Source organism: Bidens hawaiensis, unplaced genomic scaffold (genome assembly GCF_021521415.1).
Source record: "Bidens hawaiensis isolate Kalapana, Puna unplaced genomic scaffold, B.hawaiensis_p1.1 tig00041170_1, whole genome shotgun sequence".
In the NCBI taxonomy this organism is placed as follows: Eukaryota; Viridiplantae; Streptophyta; class Magnoliopsida; order Asterales; family Asteraceae; genus Bidens; species Bidens hawaiensis.
The window spans coordinates 59,741-83,927 of record NW_027497284.1 but is presented as its reverse complement, the minus strand read 5'-3'; the positions used below and the strand labels follow the sequence as shown (position 1 = coordinate 83,927).

At 37.5% G+C, this 24,187-nt stretch overlaps 1 protein-coding gene and 2 pseudogenes across 1 annotated transcript; 2 read left to right on the top strand and 1 right to left on the bottom strand.

Annotated features, from left to right (window-relative positions):
• Positions 1–3,465: 3,465 nt before the first annotated feature.
• LOC143592733 (subtilisin-like protease SBT1.7) lies at positions 3,466–5,961 on the top strand. The gene is made up of 2 exons (XM_077072579.1): positions 3,466–3,962; positions 4,067–5,961. Exons 1-2 carry the CDS (start codon positions 3,479–3,481, stop codon positions 5,860–5,862), a joined length of 2,280 nt encoding a protein of 759 aa, XP_076928694.1. The 5' UTR covers positions 3,466–3,478; the 3' UTR covers positions 5,863–5,961.
• A 7,733-nt stretch (positions 5,962–13,694) lies between these two features.
• On the top strand, positions 13,695–15,991 carry LOC143592727 (subtilisin-like protease SBT1.7 pseudogene; annotated as a pseudogene).
• Positions 15,992–16,214: 223 nt separating this feature from the next.
• On the bottom strand, positions 16,215–23,427 carry LOC143592731 (subtilisin-like protease SBT1.7 pseudogene; annotated as a pseudogene).
• Between the last annotated feature and the right edge of the window lie 760 nt (positions 23,428–24,187).

Sequence of the window (24,187 nt, the reverse complement as noted above, 5' to 3'; positions counted from 1 at the left end):
CGATTATTAATAAACTAGTGGTGATAGTTTTCACCGCCCGGGGTTTTTTTCTTGTTATCCTCAGGATAACGGGTTTTTTTCTCGCAACAAATCCTTGTGTTATAGCATTTTTACGTTCATTTTCGATCAAGTACCATACCTCACGTACTAATATGGTTACGAAATTGCACTTGTTGATTTTTACCCAAAACAATTTGGTGCACATCGTGGGGCAACCGATGCTTCAATCTTTCAAAACCGTTTATTTCGTTATCCATCACCTTTATCCCCTCATCATGTCTTCATAACCAAAAACAGTTCCATCTTTGCTGTGGTGGTCAGCACTGCTTCAAATGTTAACCCTGGTCCTCCGCCAATTCCGAATAAGAACACTCAATCCAGAGGAAAACTTCCAACATACTCGGGAACCTCTACATGGGTAGATTCGGTTATTTCTAACAGTGATATACTTTAGAGCTGCAGAAAGAACAAGAAGAGAAACATGTTAGTATGATACATTTCAACATACTGTTTCAGGATAACGTATCCTACTTTTTGTAACCCAAACATAACGAAGGCTTGCGGGATCCAGAAGAGAATCCCTCTTTATAAAGAAAAACTGTTTTTTCCACTGATCATTGTTCTGAGTATTCCTCAGAACAAGAGGGGTTCGGTCAGATTTGGTCTTGAGAAGGTAACGAGAGGAACCATGGCTGCGGAGGTCGTAAACAAAGGCCAACTCTGAAAGGGTGAAGTCAAGAGCATGGTCGGAGATCAGTTTCTCGAGTACATACAAGGTTCTCCAAACCATGGGCATTGTTTGGATAAAGCTAAGGCCGGTCTTCCTAAAAAAATCGATGGTAAAAAGCTGGAAAAGGGTAGGTGAAGCCAATTTTAAACGGCAAATAAGGAAAGCAGATCCAAGATTTCGAAACCATGTCAGATGTAATTGAATGATCAAAGGGTCTAAAGATGGTTCCTGGAGGAAAACATACTTTGGCTTTAAGATTTTCAATATCCGTGTTATTGTAGGTACACACCTCATTAACAAGATTTTTAAGAAGGTCTTGCGAGGCAAAATCCTCGATGCCAGAGGGTTGGAGTTTGATACTCATAACGTTTGAAGATGAAGAATAAAGAGAGAGAGAGAGAGAGAGAGAGAGAGAGAGAGTAGATTACCTGGATAAGTGATCGGATAAGGTTTGAATTATTTATCCGGGATAAATATAAGGATAACCAAGGGTTCTGACAGGTTTTATGGATGATCGACACGTGCGGATAATCTACTTAATCTTCGAAATTCAAAAATCAACAGCTGTAAACCACTTTTACAGCCATCAATTTTGGGGACAATTGTTAGGCATCAAATCTTCGGTATCCTCAACAGGCAATATATTCAGGATAACTTCGGGATATAGTATCTTCACAAGCAACAGGTTTTCTTAATATATTGTTTAACTAACGGTTCAATCATTTTATTTGATGTTTACAAGGCATATAACGTTCACATGATCTCCTGAAGACTCGGACCACTCGGCAACTACTTAAAAAACGTGCTAAATGGAAGACAACGGACATTTTTTGATTTAATCTTTCATTTCCTGTTTTTTAGGACTTATTGTTAGCTTTTATTTTGTATAAATAGAGCTAACCTTGGATCATTCCACATACACAACTTTCACTCTAGCTATAGCATTACTCTGTAACACGATCCAAAGAGAAAAGCTCTAACACTTGTAACCTTTTTCGATTATTAATAAACTGGTGGTGATAGTTTTCACTGCCCAGAGTTTTTTTTCTTATTATCCTCAGAATAACAGGTTTTTTCCTCGCAACAAATCCTTGTGTTATAGCATTTTACATTCATTTTCGATCAAGCACCATACCTCACTTACTAATTTAGTTATGAAATTGCACTTGTTGAGTTTTACCCAAAACAACATGTTTGACCGTAACCATTTATGACCCATGACCCGAACCGACCCGTTTGCCGGTCTTAACTGGTAATCACTAACATGTTAAGTTTTAAAATTTACGAAGTATAACAATATTATACTCAAATTAAAGAGAATAAAATGTTCGTTTTTATGATGTAATTTTTTTTTTGAAAAAATATTAACGTGTTAAAAAATTATAGCTGTTTAAAAGTCGTAGGGGTAATTAATTTAGAACATAAAGTAAATGTGTGACTATTATATAAATTGATAAAATATAATTAAAATTAAAAGAACTATATTTGTAAATATTTTTAATCAAATATTGCTAATCGTAGAAGAGGTGACAAAATACTATATTAATACTAAAATCTCATAAACTTATGTATTGTGTATCATACTTTTGCATGGTCTTATGCACCTCTTAAAAATTTAAGAGATCCTTTAACTCATTCTTTATATATATATATATATATATATATATATATATATATATATACGGTTAGTATCATTTCAAAAATCTAAAAAAGTTTAGAACTTTTTGAAACTCATAACAATCAAACATTTTTTTAAAATTTTTTTCATATATTAATATTGTTTGGGACTAATTTTATCATATTTTATTTAAAAATTTTTATTACATATAAAAATCACAAGTTTATATATGTATAAAATTAAGTAATAACAAATTTACATATATGTAAATAAAAATTTAGATATGTATAAAAACTAATTTTCATAATTATACGTAATCGTAAATTCAGATATAAAAAGGGATAAAACTACACTCAAATAATATTAACATACAAATTTTTTATAAAAAATGTCAGTTATTAAGAGTTATTTCAAATTCTTAAATAATTTAAGAGTTATTTAATAATACTATTATGATAATAATAATAACAACAACAACAATAACAGCAGCAGCAATAACAATAATAATAATAATAATAATAATAATAATAACCGAACCATGAACGTACATCCTAATTCCCATTTTTATCATCATGGTGTTTTAGCAACCAGATATCCTAAATATGTAAAGTATAACTCATTTTAATTGCAGACTTCATGCATTAAATAGGAACTAGATACCCAAAATATTACGGGAATACACAATGCTTATCCACGTATGATTTATACTCATTTTAATTATAAACGTACGTTCTATTGATCATACGTGACAAACAGGCAATACACGTGAGGTGTTTTGCTGAGGGATAGTGCATAAATAAAAGGTGATACGTGACTCGTCGCTAACACTCGACAACAGTAGAATACCTTATTTATATGGATATAGAGGCACATTACACACTAAATATCCTTAAGACATCCTTTCATAAGGATAGATCCCCTCTTTTGGCCAAAAAATAATATCAAATACGTACTGTTTGTTTTTATTGATGATGGCATCTTGTTTGGAAAGGAGGAAAAAAAAACTTTAATGGTGATACCACACACATACTAGATAAGATTATTCTTTTCCAGTGGCAAATGATTATAAATAACAATAGCACATTCATGTTTCATCACACTTCAGATCAAACCCAAAAATCTTTATAACTATGAATCTTAGAAATGCTGTCCTGATTGCAGTACTATTGGCGGTATTTTGCTACCGCTACGTTGCTTCCGACTGGAAACACCTTGATCAAAAGACGTATATCGTTCACATGGACAAGTCTGTGATGCCGTCCCCATTTTCTAACCACTTGCAGTGGTATGAAACCACAATGAGATCGGTGTCCAAGTCCTCCAATATGCTGTATACCTACAACAAGGTTATGCATGGCTTCTCTGCCCGGCTCACCGTTGATGAAGCAAACCTACTTAAACAGCAACATGGGATTTTGTCTGTTCATGAAGAGCCTATATACCAGCTTCACACAACACGGTCGCCCGAGTTTCTTGGATTAGAAAGAAGTGATGTGATGCTTCCGGAGTTCAACTCCGGAAGCAATGTCATCGTTGGAGTGGTGGACACCGGTGTGTGGCCCGGAAAGAGTCTAGATGATACCGGGTTTGGTCCTATACCCATCAAGTGGAAAGGTAAGTTATTGATAATTTACAAAGAAAGAATATTATATATATTTAATTCTATATTTACATAGCACTACCTCTAACATCTCTTTAATTACATTGTGTTTAATAAGGCAAGTGTAAGGCCGGTAAAGGCTTCAAAAAATCATTTTGTAATCGAAAGTTAATCGGTGCAAGATATTTCTTGAAATCATATGAAGTGTGGAACAACGGGACAATTGACGAGAGTGTGGAATCGAGATCTCCCTTAGACGATGAAGGACATGGAACACATACTGCGACGACAGCAGCTGGTTCAGCAGTCGCTGGCGCTAGTCTCTTTGGTTATGCAAAAGGAACCGCACGTGGGATGGCTCCACATGCGAGATTGGCCGTTTATAAAGCATGCTGGCTCGGAGGATGCTTTGGCGGTGACGTCCTCGCTGCATTAGAGAAGGCAATTATTGATGGTGTCGATATATTATCACTCTCAATTGGCAAACCTGTAATGGATTATTTTGAGGATACCTATGCTTATGGTGCATTTAAGGCGGTATCCCATGGAATATTTGTTTCATTCTCTGCTGGGAATGATGGGCCTGGTGCGTTAACGGTAGAAAACGTCGCCCCATGGGTGGTGACGGTTGGAGCAGCAAGTCTGGACCGTGATTTTCCTGCGTATATTACTCTTGGAAATGGGAAGAAGTTATCTGGAGTATCATTTTACACTAGTGAGGAACCATTATCACGTTCCATGGTGCCACTAGTGTTTGCTGGTAGTGTGAGTAACAAAACAAATAGTAGTGTATGTTATCCAGGCTCATTCGCACCTGGAAGTGTTACAGGAAAAATTGTGATGTGTGAGATGGGATTGTTTTCAGATGTGCAAAAGGGTATGGTGGTAAAGGCAGCCGGTGGTGCAGGAATGATACTCGCGAACACTGCTTACCTGTTGAAAGAGCTGGAACTCGACCTCCAAGTTTTACCAACCGTGGTTGTAAATAACATCGCCCATGATGCTATCAAGAAGTACATAGCTTCAAATCATAATTCAAAGGCTAAATTTACATTTCAAGGAACCAAATTAGGCGTTCACCCATCTCCTATAGTAGCAAAATTCAGTTCCAGGGGTCCAAATCCATTAACACCACATTTACTTAAGCCGGATGTCATAGCACCAGGTGTGAGTATTCTTGCGGGTTGGACTGGTAAAGTGAGTCCTACGGGCCTCACAATTGATTCTCGCCGCACCGAATTTAATATCATTTCAGGGACATCGATGGCGTGTCCACACGTAAGTGGGTTAGCAGTTCTACTCAAAATAGCGCACCCGGACTGGAGTCCAGCGGCTATGCAATCTGCACTTATGACCACTGCATATAACACATACAAAAATGGCAAAGAGCTGTTGGACGTTGCAACCGGGAAGCCAGCAACCCCCTTTGATCTAGGTGCAGGACATGTTGACCCAGTCTCTGCCCTTGATCCCGGTCTTGTTTATAATGCCTCTAGCGACGACTACCTAAGCTTCCTTTGTGCTTTGAATTACAGTTCTAACTCTATCAAGGTGTTTGATGGAAGTTTTAAATGTGTGAAAGGAAAGAAATATAGAGAGGAAGATCTTAACTACCCGTCTTTTGCGGTTCCATTGCCCGCAGTGTCTGGACAGACCGTAGTTAAGTACACAAGGACTCTGACTAATGTAGGCACTCCGATGACGTACAAGGTTTCATCATCGTTAAAGACGGATTCTGTGAAGATCAAAGTTGAGCCAGAAGAGCTTACCTTCATCAAGAAAAATGAAAAGAAGATGTATAGTGTGACATTCATTGCTGGCTCCATGCCTCTTGGAACCACTAGCTTTGGTCATCTAACATGGTCTGGTGGAAAATATGTTGTTACTAGTCCAATTGCTTTTAGCTGGGATTGACTATCAAACTATTGAGTAAAAGAGACTCCGACCCATAAGCTAAGTAATAAATAATGCATTGTTTTCTTTTTCAATATTCGTTTGAAACTAGTGATATGATATTGGTAAAGATGTTATCATTGTGTCTCTTTCTTTGTCCTTGTCTCTAAATTTAAGTGATTGTTTCGCTTTTCATCTTCCATCTCTATATATCTCTATCTTTAAATTTTAGAGCTTTTACAATAGTGATTCTTAGGTCTCATTTGGTTCGCCGAATTTCTTTTGATAAGAGATGGAATTGCATTTGGAATTGGAATTAATTCCAACATGAAATTGTATTGTGTTTGGTTTGAAAAGTTGTTAATGAAACTGGAATATAATAAGTTAAATTTGCTAGATTATCCCACAAATCCCTCACATCTCCTCCTGGGTTTTCTTGTACGCACATGTCATCATCGTTTATTTCCAGAATTGTTCAGAAGCTCAATCGTATCCTTCGCCATGTATTTTTCATCATGGATGCTCCATCGGATCATTGTTTTAGGTCTCGGTTCACTGCTCGATACAATGATTGTGCTCACCTACAACTTGACCTATATTTCATCAGCGCTGCTGGATTCCTAGTTGGGGACGTGCGGGTGACTCTAGTAATTGATTAATGGAAAATCCTTTACCCTAGTGAAGGAAAGTTGAATTCCATTGATTAATGGAAAATTTTTCATATGCATTTCCTTTAATGACAATTAAACAGAATCATGAATGAAATGTTTTCCAATTCCAACATAAATTTTATTAAATTTCATCAATCAAACGGACCATAATCATAAGACTTATCTTTCCTCATCATTATAGCTTATAATGGTATAATAAGCATTTGAGTTTGTAACTCAAGTATTGAAGAATGAAAAAGAAAAAAGAAAATATATAGACAGCTAGAGATTAAAAAAAAGAAAGATATAGAATGTGAGAGTTTAACAAAATTTTGAGAGAACTTTCAATATGGGTAACATACTATAAAATAAATATTACATAATAAATAACAGTGTCATGATTTTGAATATTTGATTTGTTAATTGAACTAATATGTTTGTTTTTTTTAACAGCAATTGAACTAATATATATTATAGCTAAAGGTAAATAACAGTACGTATTGTTAAACAAAGAACTTTGTGAAATAAAGATTAATCATTATCCGGTGAAAATTCCATCAATTGCAATTGCTATTAGTAGAGCCTGGCAAATAATGGGATGTATGCAAACCTTCTAGGGAGACCATCTGCTCTAAAAACCATCTTATATATGCATATAAATTACCATTATATAGATGGGAAGAATACTAAACAGGAAGGCAAGAGAAGAAAACCATTATATGTCTGAACCATTCTCAGGGAGCGACGCCCATGACATATGACTTGAGACTGGCGCATGGCACAATGACATGTCCGCTATTTGCCAATTGTATATGGATCCAGACGCATGTACATTTTGCTTGAGTATTTACTTTATTTCTTGTGTTATAATGTTTTTAAGGATTTCATTGTCCCGTATAAACATTTTCTAACCCTTCAAGACAAACTACCGGTTTTTCTTATAAGAGTAAATAAATACTGTAATTTAAAGTGGTTGGACCGAATGTTAAGAGAATGGAAGGCTGTTTAGTATTGAGCTAATCTTGATGATAACAAAGAAAATTGGGCCAAACGAAAAGGCTATGGTAATGTTTATGGATACTAACTTGTGTAGAATTGGATCAAATGGGTAATTCTGAATTTAGCTTGGACCAATAACAAAACTTCAAAAAAAGGTAGGCACTTAATTGTTGGATATTTTATTTTTTTGGAACAACGACTTGATTGTGTTTAGACCACCACACTCCCTAAATTGGAGAGCCCACGGTGTCCAGCTCTGCCCAGACTATATTGCAGGTATGAATAACATACGTGATGGTTGATTGGTAGCACTATCAGATTGGTGTTTGTAGTGACCTTATTATGTTTGAAAATTACAACTTATAGAACGGGTTCACCCATTAGTTTTGATATAATTATCATGTTTGTATTTGTATTGGTTGTTTCATATTTTTCTCTAAATGTGTAGCCTTGTTTCACATTTTTTGTTCGCAAGTTGTTTCGTTCTGTTGGCATATATATAATGTGGCCATGGTTACTTAGAACAAATTCAATTCACGTAAGTCGTTCTTTGACTCTTGTTAATGTTAAAACGATTAATGAACTAGAGATCTTTGAGAGAGAGAGAGAACACATAATAAAGGGATTTGTTTATTCTGGTGTGATAATGTGGTCCCCTTTTTACCTTGTGGTCGTTGTATAGGGATTTCTTTGATTTTACTTATTTAGACACGGTCCTTTGTTTATTGAATTGTTGATCGAGGTGTTATCCTACACCTCATTAGGTCAAAATTTCTTTAAAACTCTGGTCTGAGTTCCATGACAAAAGCACCTTCTGCTTTATAAATTGACTAGATTTTATTCCTCGTATTACGGGGGTTGTTTTACATTATTCGTTTTTTATATTTATATATGTATATTTGGATTTTAATTTTATTTATTGTAAGAAAGTTAATAATTAATATACTTGAAATTTAATGATAAAATGGTTTCACAAATAAATGATATGTTATAATCCGGTTTAAAAGCTATCTGGGTTTGGTGATACCCATTACCGGTTTATTTTCTTTATTATAAAATTGTTTCTTAATTATAAATAATATCTTTTTTTTTAAATAAAATAGAATATTAATTTTTAGTATATCCCTATATTATAGGATTTTCGTATCAAATATTTGATGAGATTAATTTTTAATATAATGAGATGTTATAACCCGTTTAAGAGCTATCTGGGTTCGGTGAGACCTTTATCAGTGAATTCGGGTCAAATGCGTGAGAAATCTTCATTTACAAATAAAGCAATCTGATAGCTTGAGAGAACAGTTGTTTTACATTTTTTGTTTTTTAATATTTATTTTTTGGATTTTAATTTTCTTTATTGTAAGAAAGTTAATAATATATTAAGGGTTTGATGATAAAAGGGTTTCATAAATAAATGATATGCTATAACCCATTTAAAAGCCATTTGGAGTTTGTGAACCATGACCCGCTTATGTTTTTTATTATAAAATTGTTTATTAATTATAAATAATATCTTTTTCTTTTTAAATTGAATATTAAATTTTAGTATATCCCTATTTTATAGGATTTTCATATCAAATAACTGTTAAGGTTAATTTTTAATTTAATGAGATGTTATAACCCGTTTAAGAGCTATTTGGTTTTGGTAAGACCCATACCCATGAATTTGGGTTAAATCAATGAAAGGCCTCCATTTAAAAATGGAAAATTGGTTTTTATTGGTCCCAACTTTTTCATTTTTGTCGGCGCTGGTCTCAACTTTCATTTCGGTTGGCAACGGTCCCAACTTTAATATTCGTTTCTTCCACCAGTCCACGACTAACGGAGTACTAACTCCGTTATGTTTTTGCTGACGTGTCCATCTAAGTTGTCAAAAGGCTATGACATGGCAGCCTACGTGGCTATAACTCTGTTTATGTTCTTTATACTAAACCATAATCTCTCTAAATGTTCATTCACACTTTTGTATCCCTAATTCTCTCTCAAGCCCTAAACGAATAATTGAATCCATTACACTCTCAAGCCCTAATCACACTCTGTAAGCCCTAATTCTGTAAAGGTAGTTGGACAGAGAAGTTATGGCGCCGCCTAAGTGGAGGTAACCGGTGGGAGACGGAGTGAATCGAACAAGGACTTGTCGGTTGTACACAATGTTGTTGTCGTCTGAAATTGATGCGGGTATTGAGAACGTCAGTTTCGAACAATGGAGATACTAACAAAAAAAGTGTTGCTAGTTTTGTGGGTTTGTACTGACGAACGGAGTAGCCTTGACGATGGGAGAGTTAATCGAGTGCCTTAGCCGGCGTTGATGCCAATTCCGGCGAGAGTCGCCATTTTCATCATCTACAGCTACAAGAAGATAACAATTGACGGTGAATTGTGATTTGTGAGTTGGGACTAGACCGGTTTGTAGTGTAATGGAATCGATTATTCGATTAGGACTTAAGAGAGAACCGGGAATACCAATTAGGACTTGACGGCCCATTTGACAGCGAAGGTGGACTCGTCGGAGAAGTCGACGGAATTGCCGATGCGGCGTTGGGCGGTGGTGGTGGGGGTGGCGGGAGTGGCGGTGGGACGGTGGTGTGGGGAGGTGGCTGCCACGTAACATTTTTTTGACAACTCAGACGGACATGTCAGCAAAAACATAACGGAGTTAGTACTCCGTTAGTCGCGGACTGGTGGAAGAAACGAATGTTAAAATTGGGACTGTTGCCAGCCAAAATGAAAGTTGTGACCAGCGCCGACAAAAATGAAAAAGTTGGGACCAATAAAAACCAATTTTCCTTTAAAAATTAAGCAATCTGGTGGCTTCCATAAAAGGGGGGAGCGACACGTAGGATTTTAGGGTCTTCGTTTACATTATTCGTTTTTAATATTTATATATGTATATTTGGATTTTAATTTTATTTATTGTAAGAAAGTTAATAATTAATATACTTGAGGTTTAATGATGAAATGGTTTCACAAATAAATGATATGTTATAATACTGTTTAAAAGCTATCTGAGTTTGGTGATACCCATTACCCGTTTATTTTCTTTATTATAAAATTGTTTCTTAATTATAAATAATATCTTTTTTTTTTTAAAATAAATAGGATATTAATTTTTAGTATATTCTAATTTTATAGGATATTCACATCAAATATTTGATGAGATTATTTTTTAATATAATCAGATGTTATAAACCGTTTAAGAGCTATCTAGGTTTGGTGAGACCTTTACTCGTGAATTCGTGTCAAATGCGTGAAAAACCTTCATTTACAAATAAAGCAATCTAATGGCTTGAAAGAATGGTTGTTTTACATTTTTCATTTTTTAATATTTATTTTTTGGATTTTAATTTTCTTTATTGTAAGAAAGTTAATAATATACTAAGGGTTTGATGATAAAAGGGTTTCATAAATAAATAATATGTTATAATCCGTTTAAAAGGTATCTGGATTTGGTGACCCATCGCCCGCTTATGTTTTTTACTATAAAATTGTTTATTAATTATAAATAATATCTTTTTCTTTTTAAGTTGGATATTAAATTTTATTATATCCCTAGTTTATAGGATTTTCATATCAAATAATTGGTAAGATTAATTTTTAATTTAATGAGATGTTATAACCCGTTTAAGAGCTATCTGGTTTTGGTAAGACCCATACCCATGAATTTGGGTTAAATCAATGAGAGGCCTCCATTTAAAAATTAAGAAATCCGGTGGTTCCATAAAAGGGGGAGCGACCACATTACGACACGTAGGATTTTAGGGTCTTCGTTTATATATATTATTATAGATTAGATGTTATATAAGTTCCATTATGTCAAATATATTATATATATGGACAACTTTGGTTTTATTAAGGGAAAGAACTCGGATTTTTTACTTGGGATCCTCAAAATGGCTGATCCCCTCTTCTCACTGCCGATGAAGGTGTCATCCCCCTAAATTAATTTCATCTATATTTATATAATCAATTTCATCCTTAAACTTTGATTTCAGCATTAACTAGGGGTCCTGTCACTTGGTCCACTCACTTTAAATCAATGAATAACATTATCATTTCACAGTTACAGTCCTCATCCAGTCTTAATATCTTATGGTCACCACCAGTGTCAAAAACACCCAAAAAAAATTTAAAAACATGAAGCCAATGAATGTTTACCTCATTTCTTGCTACAATAATGTGTTGACAGCCACCACAAGACATATTGTTCTCATGGACAAAGCCCTTGATCATTGGTGTTATCCAACCACCTAGAATGTTATGAAACGCCTACGAGATCAATATCCTTGCCCATCTGAGGCTCGTCTACTTCAAACCCAACAGGAGGTGTGGGGCTTAGACTAAACCTTTTCACCAACATTTCAGCATTTATTTGGAATACAAACCGTTTAAATAGAGCAAAGGAAGTGAAAGTAAACCAACTAATTTACATAAATCTTATCTTATCTTACAATACTAATAAAAGAAAATGTTAAAGCTTAGGTGTTAAGCCTACATTTCATCTAATTCCTAATCTCTCATCTCATTCATTCTAGCTAATCATGGGCCATGGGTCAAAACCATTTTGTCAAATGGGTTATAACATAGTGTGAATCATATTCATTATTGTTAAGTGTCATTTCCATACTTAAGGTTTGACCAACTACACAACTTTAGTCTCTTTTTTTAAATTTCTTACGAATTAACACCTGGTGTTTCCAAAATCATGTTATTTTAGTACCTTTCGTTAACCCTGTTTGTTTTTTCCATTAAGTATACATTAATAATTCACAAGTATTTTGAGAATCAAAACTGAAATAACAGACCTTATTTATCTTTATCATTTGACAAAACCCGTGTAATACACGGGTTCAAAAGCTAGTAAACATATATATTCCTTAATTAGATACTTGCAACTTGTTAGGCGGGGCTAGCCCAGACCTCACACAGAGCTCGCCCGGCACCTAGAGCACGATTGTTTATTAACATTAATAGGTGAACTGGGCTGAAAATGACTTATAAAAACCAATAATGGCTCAAAAATTCTGAATAAGATTATTAAACACAAAATGATAAAATAATATGTTATTTGATCTAAGCCTATTAATTGATTTGGAAATATAACCTAATAGTGTGTTTTCTTGGCCCATAAGGGCGCCAGTTTTTAGGTATCATCTTGGGCACCAGAAATCTAAGAGACAACCCTGTTGTTATGCTTGACCCATTCCTCTAGTCTAGATTATTCGCAACATTACATTCAAGTCATTAGTTATCCATCATTTTCTGACTTGATTAATGTACATGATAGGGTTATTAGGTTACATCCTAAACCTGCCATTTCAGATTTTTAATGAAGATATCGAATAGATTTCAAAACTAAAACTTCACTCTTAGTAATATGATAATGATTGTGGAAGTACACATGAATGGTTCTAATCTACTTATGTCCCATGCGAGAGGCCCAATAATGATGGTTTTCTTCCAGGTCCGAACTCAACGAGAGCACCCACAACAGCAAACCTTTTACAAACCGTCCGCTACTTTAGATTCCCAACTTTTTTCAAAAAAAAACCTAATGTCCTTCCACAACAATAGACCTCCACAAACCCTATTAAAAAAATATTAAAACTGTACATATAAAATGTATATGTGAGAGGGATTGACCCATCAGTCCACACTCCTTGCCCGCTCAATAGTCCGCAGCCACATACCTCCGTTCACAGACTTTCCTCCACAGTGGTGGAGTCCATCCCACCCCTCGTCCTCCTCCAAGCCACCTCAGCCGGACCTCGGGTTCGGATGCCATTTGTGGCTGCTCTGACTTATATTTTATTTTTTAACCACCCATTATGTGTTAGGGTATTGGATTGTATATAATGCATAAAATTCAAGAACTTAGACAGAAGATTCGTATTAATTTTTCAATGCATCTAGCAATTATTTGAAATATAAACGCTTAGCGAAACTAAAAGCAAACTAATTATACCTACTTTTCAAAAATAAACAGCTCCGTTGGCAATAGCTAGCCTTGACCAATGACTTTATTCAATAATTCTAGATACTCCTGACCCGTTAAGCTTGGCTCATTCCTCTGCTTAGAATTTTAAAACTTACACTTCAGTCTTTATTATATTTGTTCTTAATAACCACACAAAGAATAAATCTTTTTCTCTTATAAATAGCAACAGCAATCTCACTGAAATATAAAAATCTAATTAAGAAGAAACGATGAAGCCAATTAGGATTATTGTCCTGATTGTCCTGATGGCAATTATGGCACTAATTTGCTACCGTCAGGCGGCTGCAGACCCAAAACACCATCTGAAGACATATATCGTTCACATGGACAAGTCCGTGATGCCATCGCCTTTTTCCAACCACCTGCACTGGTATGAAGAGACACTGAGATCATCGGTGTCCAAGCCCACAGATATGTTGTATGCCTACGACAAGGTTATGCACGGTTTCTCCACAAGGCTCACCGTTGATGAAGCCGAGTTGCTTAAACAGCAACACGGGATTGTGTCTGTTCGAGAAGAGCCGGTATATCAGCTTCATACAACACGATCACCTAGTTTCTTGGACTAGATAGAATCGACGTTGATGTGATATCGCTTCCGGAGTCCAACTGCAGAAGTGATGTCATTGTTGGAGTGGTGGACACCGGTATATGGCCCGCCAGTAAGAGTCTAGATGATACCGGGTTTGGACCGGTTCCTAGCAGGTGGAAGGGTAAGTGTGAATCCGGTCCAGGCTTCAACAAATCTAGTTGTAATATGAAATTAATCGGTGCGAGGTATTTCTCGAATGCATATGAAGCCGCGCTCAATGGAACATTTGATAAGAATTTGGAATCTAGGTCTCCGGTGGACGATGAAGGACATGGAACACATTGTGCGACAACAGCAGTTGGTTCAGCAGTCACCGGGGCCAATCTCTTTGGTTATGCAAACAGAACCGCACGTGGGGTGGCTCCTCATGCTAGGTTGGCTGTTTACAAAGTATGCTGGCTCAGAGGACCACGATGTACTGGCAGTGACATAATAGCGGCATTTGAAACAGCAATTACCGATGGTGTTGATATATTATCAGTGTCCCTTGGAAGCTCGGTTTTGGACTTTTTTTCTGATTTCGTTTCTATTGGATCATTTAAGGCGGTATCCCATGGCATATTCGTATCAACATCTGCAGGTAATGACGGGTTCACTCCTGGTACCTTAAAGAATGTCGCCCCATGGGTAATTACAGTTGGAGCATCAACTCTGGACCGCGATTTTCCTGCCTATGTTACCCTTGGCAATGGAAAGAAAATATCCGGAGCATCATTATATACTAGTGAGGAACCACTATCAGCTGGTTCCATGGTGCCACTGGTCTTTGCTAGTAGTATCAGTAACAAAACAAATGGTAGTCTATGTTTTCCGGGTTCCTTTCCACCAGGAAGTGCTACTGGAAAAATTGTAATATGTGAAATGGGGTTGCGTCCACACGGTCTAGAGGGTACGACAGTAAGGGCAGCCGGGGGTGTAGGAGTGATTCTAGCTAATACGATTTGCCGCTACAAAGAGCTTGGTATCCGGTTCGAGGTCATACCAACGGTGGTCATAGATAATAGAGCTTACGATGCGGTCAAGAGTTATATGGCCACATATCATAATTCAAAAGCTAATTTTACATTTCTGGGTATCAAATTAGGCGTCCAACCAGCCCCCATTGTCGCAAATTTCAGTTCCAGGGGACCAAATCCGGACACACCTTATTTACTCAAACCGGATGTCATAGCACCAGGAGTGGATATTCTTGCTGGTTGGACCGGTAGACGGAGTCCCACAGGCTCACGCATCGAGTTTAATTTCAACTCGGGAACATCGATGGCCTGTCCACATGTAAGTGGTTTAGCAGTGCTACTCAAAATAGCGCACCCGGAGTGGAGTCCGGCAGCTATGCAATCTGCACTTATGACCACTACATATAACACATACAAAAATGGTAAAGAGCTACTGGATGTTGTAACTGGAGAGCCAGCAACTCCCTTTGATCTAGGTTCAGGACACGTTGACGCTGTTTCCATGCTTGATCCGGGTCTTGTGTATGACACCTCTACTAACGACTACCTAAGCTTCCTTTGTGCTTTGAATTATAGTTCTACTGATATTAGAAATATATATGATAAAAATTTTGAATGTGTGAAAGGAAAGAAATACAGGGCAGAAGATCTCAACTACCCATCTTTTGGGGTTTCTTTTCCGGCAAATTCAGGACAAACCGCGGTTAAGTACACGAGAACCGTGACCAATGTAGGCACTCTGACAACGTATAGGGTTTCAACGTCGTCCAAATCGCATGCTGTGAAGATCAAAGTTGAGCCAGAAGTGCTAACTTTCACCAAGAAAAATGAAAAGAAGGTGTATACCGTGACATTCATTGCTGGCTCCATGCCTCCAGGAACTACCAGCTTTGGTCGTCTAGCATGGTCTGGTGGAAAATACGTCGTCACTAGTCCAATTGCTTTTAGCTGGGACTGATGACCATGTAAAGAATATGCTACTTAATGCTGCTCAAATGATGTGATATTAATAAATAAAATGATAAGTTTCAAAAATAACTTGTTATATAAGGTAACGAACTTAAAAATACTAAATTAAAAATAAAATGATAAGTTTCAGTAATAACATTCGGTTAATGGTTGAATCTCACACCATGAGGTGCCTCATAAATCTGTAAGCTAAGACATCTTTATATTGGTAACTAATTATATGCCTGCATCAGCTGATTTTTCCAACTGCATCAACCGTTATACTTTATAAAACTTATTTGATTTACTCTTCTTGATTTGCCAAGGAAGAAAAAGTTACAGATTTAAATTGCTTGATCTAAGCAATATTATTACAGCAATAGTTCCAAGCTAAAAGCTATCGGACTACTTACAACATATTTTCCACCAGACCATACCAGGCGACCGTAAGCGGTAGTCCCAGATTCCATGGAACTAGCAGCTGTAAATGTCACAGTGTACACCTTTTTCTCATTTTTTTCAATAAACATCAGCTCTTCTGGCTCAACTTTGATCTTCACAACCCTTGTGTTTGACCATATCCAAACCTTGTAAGTTTCAGGTGGGCCCACATTTGTCAAAGTCCTTGTGTACTTAACAGTATTAACTACTGCATTGCTTCCGACACTTTCCGCATAAACCGTCATCAAAGGAACTGAAAACGAAGGGTAGTTAAGATCTTCCACCCTGTATTTTCTGTTGTTGATAATTCACAAAAGGGATAAACAAGTTAGTTAATGGGCTGATGGAGTGCATGGGCCAGATCCAGTGAAGTTATTTGAAATTCAATAAATCATAACGTTGTCAATAAGTTTGTTATTGACCTAGTTATGCGTATTGTTTGTTTCTTTCCTGATTTCCAGTTTGTTAATGTTAGGGTTTTGGCTATATAAGCCATCTTTGTTTTCCAGTTTATGGACTCTTTCAATTAAGCAATAAACGATTGAAAGCTTTCTTTATATTACTTGTTCTTATTCTATTCTTTTGGTCTCACAAATTAGCTCTTGATCACCAACATTGTGGTATCAGAGCATTGGTTGTACATCAATTCCTGGGTAGGGTTTGGTTTATCAATTGTATCATGAGTGAGGTGTCTGGTAGTCCATCCCAATCCTTTGTTCCAGTCTTTAAGGGGGAGGGTTATGAACATTGGAGCATTCGTATGAAGACTATCCTCATGTCCAAAGATCTGTGGGATATGATTGAAGTGGGTATCACCGAAACAAACAGGAATTCACCGACCTATAAAGAAGCTAAGAAGAAGGATGCCAAAGCTTTGGTTTTTATTCAGCAAGGGGTGCACGATCAGCTGTTCTCTCGCATTGCTTCATCAACAAGTGCTAAAGAGTCATGGGAAACCCTAAAAATGGAGTTTCAAGGAGATTCTCAAGTTCAAGCTGTTAAACTCCAAGGCTTGAGGAGAGATTTTGAGAATCTGCAAATGAAAGATGGAGAGATGGTAGGAGAATACTTCTCTCGTGTCATGGCAATAGTAAGGCAGCAACGTGCCTTTGGTGAAGAAATTACAGATCAGAAGATAGTAGAGAAGGTTTTAAGGAGTCTCACATCCAAGTTTGATTATGTGGTGCCCTCAATTGAGGTTGCTTATGATCTTGCTAAACTAACTCCTGTAAAACTAATGGGATCTCTTCAGTCCCAGGAAGAGAGAATGATTGGGCGATCAGTTGAGGTGAATACTGAGGTCAAGACCGATGAGCAAGCATTACAGGCTATGCAGAATACTAGAAGAAATCCCGATGCGGGAAGTTATAGTGGTTCCAGGGGGAGAGGCCGTGGAACAATTAGAGGACGTGGGAGAGCAAGAAATCCTAATTTTAATCGAGGTCCTCAATGCTACCATTGCAATAAGTTTGGTCATGTCAAGCGTGACTGCTGGTACAATGATGAGCCTCATGCAAATGTGGCTGAACAAGATGAAAGACAAAATGGTAATGAAGACAATATGTTGTTCCTTGGATGCATAGAGGAGCCACAACAGGATGAGGTATTTATGTTAATGGCTAACACTGATTCACATGTTAACAACGCTTTATGGTTCATAGACTCGGGATGTAGTAATCACATGACAGGAGTTAAAGGGGGATTCACTAAACTTGATGAAACATTCAAGCTTAGTATAAATTTGGGAGATAAGAAACAGGTGGCTGTTGAAGGTAAGGGTGATATAAAGATCAACATAACTGATGGTGGTTTTAAAATCCTTAGTGATGTTTATTATGCACCTAAGTTGGAATATAATCTTTTGAGTGTTGGTCAGTTGATGAGAAGGGGCTTTGCCTTACACTTTGATGATGGTGCTTGTTCTATAGTCCACAAAGAATCACAGACTGAGATGATTAGAGTGATGCTTGCACCAAACAATATGTTCTTACTTGATGCTACAAAGACCAAGCCTTACACTAAAGTCATAGCAGAAGACAACATGTCAATTCTGTGGCATAATCGTTATGGGCACATTCACTACAGAGGGCTGCAAATGTTGCATGACAAAGGTATGGTTCATGGTTTACCATCTATTAAAGTTTTTGAATTCTGTGAAGGTTGTGTGTTGGGAAAACAAAGTAAAGAATCCTTTTATATTAATACTTGGAGGGCTTCACACAAATTAGAACTTGTTCATTCTGATGTGTGTGGACCCATGCAAATTCCAAGTTTGGGTGGAAGTAGGTACTTTATCTTGTTTGTTGATGACTATTCAAGGATGTGTTGGATTTACTTCATTGAAAACAAATCTGAAGCATTTACAAAGTTTAAAGTTTTTAAAGCTTTTGTTGAAAAGCAAAGTGGGCATAGTATCAAAGTATTAAGAACTGATAGGGGTGGGGAATACACATCAAATGCGTTTAACTCTTATTGTGAGCAGAATGGTATAAAAAGAGAGTTAACAGCCCCTTACACACCAGAACAAAATAGTGTGTCAGAAAGGCGTAATAGAACTGTTCTGGACCTTACCAGAAGCATGTTAAAGGCTAAGCACCTGCCTAATTATTTTTGGGCAGAGGCTGCAGCCACGGCAGTGCGTGTCCTTAACATGTCCCCTACTAAATCTCTTGTAAATCAAAATCCTTTTGAAGTACGGATGGGGAGAAAACCTGTGGTAACTAGCATGAGGGTCTTTGGTTGTATTGCTTATGGTCTAGTTCCATCTCAACTTAGAAGGAAGTTGGATCAAAGATCAGAAAAATGTATCTTTATTGGTTACTCAAATCAAACCAAAGGATATAGGCTTTATGATCCAGCTACAAGGAAGATTTAGACAAGGAGAGATGTTGAGTTTGTTGAAAATGAGAAATGGGACTGGAAGGCAAAACTATTGGGGAGTCCTATCAGTTGGTTGACGATGATTCTGAAGAACTAACACCAGGTGACGATTCATTTAATTTTATGTATTATACTAATCAATCTCCCGTTGGTTCTCAAGCTCAACACAAGCATGAAACTACTGAACAAAGTGGAAGAATGAATACCTCCACTTCATATGTCACCCCAACTGATGTAAATTCCCAGATTGCTCCTACTGATTCAAGCACATCCCCGTTGAAAGTAAGAAATCTAGAAGATGTTTTACACTCCTGTCAGTTTGCTCTTTCTACTACAGACCCACAAACTTATGATGAAGCTAGCAAAAGGGCTGAATGGAAAGAAGCAATGAAAGAAGAACTTGAAGCCATTAATCACAACAAAACTTGGCAGCTAGTGAAACCTCCTCACAACAAGAACATAGTAGGAGTTAAATGGTTGTACAAGACTAAGTTGAATCCAAAGGGTGAAGTAATTAAGTACAAAGCAAGGCTAGTAGCTAAGGGGTATTCACAGAAGGAAGGTATCGATTTTCAGGAGACATTTGCACCAGTTGCCAGGTTTGAAACAATTCGTATAGTGTTATCTATTGCTGCCTTATTAGGTTGGGCTGTGTATCAACTAGATGTAAAATCTGCGTTTTTGAATGGTGAACTTAAAGAGGAGGTTTTTGTTGAACAACCTGAAGGGTACAAGGCAAAGGGAAAGGAAGATTATGTGTATGTATTGTACAAAGCTCTTTATGGCCTTAAGCAGGCACCAAGAGCTTGGTATGCAAAGATTGATTCTTATTTTTGCATGAATGGTTATAGAAGAAGTGACAATGAACCTACACTTTACATAAAAAAAAACTAGTGCTGATGAAGTTATCTATGTTTGTATTTATGTAGATGACATTATCTATACTAGTTCATGTGACAGTTTGGCTAATGAGTTCAAGCAGGGTATGATGGCAAGCTTTGAGATGACTGACCTCGGGCTTCTAAGCTAATTCCTTGGCTTACAAGTCACTCAAACTATTGAAGGAATTTTTGTGTCTCAAGCTAAGTATACCGAAGAGCTGCTAAAGAAGTATGCTATGATGAATGAGAAAATTGAAAGCACTCCAATGAACACAAACGAAAAGTTAGAAGTGGAAGATGGAGCTCAAAAAGTTAATGCTACTAATTACCGAAGTATGGTGGGAGCCCTCATGTATCTCACACATTCTAGACCAGATATTGGTTTTGCTGTGAGCTATGTCTCAAGGTTTATGCAGGCACCCTCAAAACTGCATCTAGGTGCTGTCAAACGAATTATGAAGTATCTTGCAGGAACTAACAACCATGGGCTGTGTTTGAAAGAGCTGAGAAGAATAAACAAGTAGTAACCCTCACAGGGTACACTGATAGTGATTGGGCTGGATGTTTGGATGATAGGAAAAGTGTCTCAACACAAGTGTTCTTTCTTGGAAGTGCAGCTATTACTTGGAGTTCAAAGAAACAACATACAGTTGCTTTATCAAGTATAGAAGCAGAATATGTGGCTGCCACAAGTGCTACTTGTCAAGCAATTTGGATTAGAAGGGTGTTGGCTGATTTGGGCTGGAAACAAGACAAGGCAACAACCATTTTTTGTGACAGTAAATCAGCAATTTGTCTATCAAAGAATCCTGTGTTTCATAACAAGTCTAAGCATATTGAGTTAAGATTTCATTTCATCAGGGACATGGTTGATCAGGAGCAAGTGAAACTAGAGTATTGTGACACTCATGATCAATTGGCAGATGTGTTAACAAAGGCTCTTTCTCAAGAAAAATTTGTTCACCTCAGATTCAAGTTGGGTGTTATGGATTGTGAATTAAGGGGGAGTGTTGTTGATAATTCACAAAAGGGATAAACAAGTTAGTTAATGGGCTGATGGAGTGCATGGGCCAGATCCAGTGAAGTTATTTGAAATTCAATAAATCATAACGTTGTCAATAAGTTTGTTATTGACCTAGTTATGCGTATTGTTTGTTTCTTTCCTGATTTCCAGTTTGTTAATGTTAGGGTTTTGGTTATATAAGCCATCTTTGTTTCCCAGTTTATGGACTCTTTCCACTAAGCAATAAACGATTGAAAGCTTTCTTTATATTACTTGTTCTTATTCTATTCTTTTGGTCTCACAAATTAGCTCTTGATCACCAACATTTTCTTTCCCGTTGTACACGTGGCACTTCCACCCCCAAACATTTTAATAGTATTAGAACTATAATTCAATGCACAAAGGAAGTTTAGGTAATCGTCAGCCGAGGCATCATATACAAGACCCGGATCAGCGCTGAGACGGGGTCCACATGCCCTGCACCATGGTCAAATGGTGTTGATGGCATCCTGGTTGCAACATCCTTCAAGCCTTTACCGTGTTGGTATGTGCTATATGCGGTGGCCATAAGTGCTGATTTTATAGCTGCTGGGCTCCACTCTGGGTGAGCTACCTTGATTAGGGCGACTAGCCCGCTTACATGCGGGCAAGACATCGACGTTCCAGACACGATGTTAAATTCAGTACGCCGTGGGTCTTCGGTAAAGCCAGTTAGACTTACTCTGTCGGTCCAACCCGCTAAGATATTCACCTCTGGTGCTATGAAGTCAGGTTGAGTATTTCTGGTGTGATTGGATTCGGACCACGGGAACTAAATGCTGCAACTACTGGTGATGGCTAGATCCCTAATTTAGTTCCTCCGGGTGTAATCGTAGCCGTTGGATTAGGATTCAAGACTATGTATCTTTTGATTTCATCACCAGCTCTATATCCTACGGTGCTGCTTGGTATGAGATGGCTGTCAGCCACCATTTCTTCACCATATGCCTCAGTGTTTGCTACAATAATCCCTGCACCACCAGCCGCCTTCACCACCATCCCTTTTTCCACCCAAGAAATCACCCCGCGTTCACACAACACAATTTTCCCAGTAACGCGACCCCTTGGCAATGAACCGGGTACACATGTATTGCCATTTGTCATGTTAGTGAGATTACCAGCAAACACGAGTGGAATCATTGGACCTGGTAATGGTTTCCCAGTGTAAAGTGATACTCCAGATAATTTCTTTCCGTTCCCAAGGGTAACATAAGCCGGGAAATCATGGTCTAGAGTTCCAGCTCCCATTGTAGCTATCCATGGGGCCACATTTGATAGGCTTAGAGGCGAAGGCCCGTCGTTACCAGCTGAGCAGGATACGAATATTCCATGGGATACGGCCTTAAATGCCGCATAAGCTACAACGTCATTGGGATAATCGGAAATCGAACCACCTATCGAGAGTGATAATATATGAACACCATCTATGATCGCCTGCTCCATTGCAGCTAATGGGTCACTAGTCAGACATCCACTCATCCAACATGCTTTATAAACCGCCAGCCTCGCACGTGGGGCCATCCCACGGGCTTTCCCTTTTTCAAATCCGAAAAGACTTGCCCCGGTGACTACAAAACTTACTGCTGTAGTTGCAGTATGTGTTCCGTGCACATCATCATCTATAGGAGACTTAGACTCGAGATTTTCATCAATCGGCCCATAAGTCACATCGTACCCTTGCCAAAAATACCTTGCCCCGATTAATTTTTTGTTACAGCTCGTTATGTTAAACCCTGTACCGGTTTCACACTCGCCTTTCCACCAACGAGGAACGGGTCCAAAACCCGTATCATCTAAACTCTTACTTCCGGGCCACACACCAGTGTCCACCACTCCAATGATGACATCACCACCTGATATTCCTGACCCAGAATGCATCATGCCACTCCTTTCTAGCCCAAGAAACTCGGGTGACCGAGTTGTATGAAGCTGGTATGTCACCTCTTCTTGAACCGAAATAATCCCGAGTTGTTTCTCAATTAAACCCGGTTCCTCAGCTGTTAGCCTTGTGGAAAACCCGTGCATAACCTTGTCGTAAGCATACAACATACATGTGGACTTGGATATCGATCTCATAGACGTTTCATACCAGTCCAGGTGGTCGGGAAACACCGATGGTTTAATGGTTTTGTCCATGTGAACAATATATGTCTTCTGGCGGTGTGCCGTCACATAATGGTAGCAAAACGCCATGATTACCGCCATCAGAACCATTTTATTTGGCTTCATGTTCTCAAGTGTGTTGGGTGTTTTTATAACTGGTGATGGAGAACGTAAGAGATTAAGATTGAATGAGTTTAATTATGATGTGACAATGGTACTCGCTGCTGTTAATATATATAGTACGGGACGTGCATAATATAAGTTGTTATTATCCTAATCATGTATTGCGCTAAAAAGTCACTGGAAATGAATCTAATGCTTCATTTGTGGCTAGCATTATCAAACTTTTGTTCATCTTTTATAGGGTTGTTTTCCTTTGAAGTTTTGTCTACTACCTTTATACTTTGTCTCGATTATTGGTAGTCTACCAATGATATATTGTTATACTATTACGGGTATAATAATGTTTCTGGAGTTTTGAAACCATCATTGGCTCACTAGCGTCATATATTTGTATGCCATGTCTTTCACTCTTTTGACACAAGTCTATTCTAGAGTCAAGGGTCTCTCTGAAATCAATCTTTCTGTTTTTTGAAATAGAGGTATGCTGATTGTGTGCATCTCATCCTTCTCATACTCTATTAATACGCTAATAGCTTTGCTATTGGTGATTTTTACCGGAGGATATAAGTTGTTGTAACTCAATTTATGGGGTGGGACCGTGGGAGTGATAAATAAATAATTAATATTATTGTAGTACAGTTGATGCGCTTATCAAGTGGAATAATTTTGTTTTATAATTTTTGTTGAGGATTGTTTAGACTTTCAATTCTATTCCAATGCCTTGTAAAACACATGT

Excerpts from the sequence above, each read along its gene's own strand:
- LOC143592733 (XM_077072579.1), top strand. The coding sequence starts at position 3,479 with ATGAATCTTAGAAATGCTGTCCTGATTGCAGTACTATTGGCGGTATTT. Across the intron at positions 3,963-4,066 it reads TATACCCATCAAGTGGAAAG|GCAAGTGTAAGGCCGGTAAA; the intron begins GTAAGTTATTGA and ends GTGTTTAATAAG.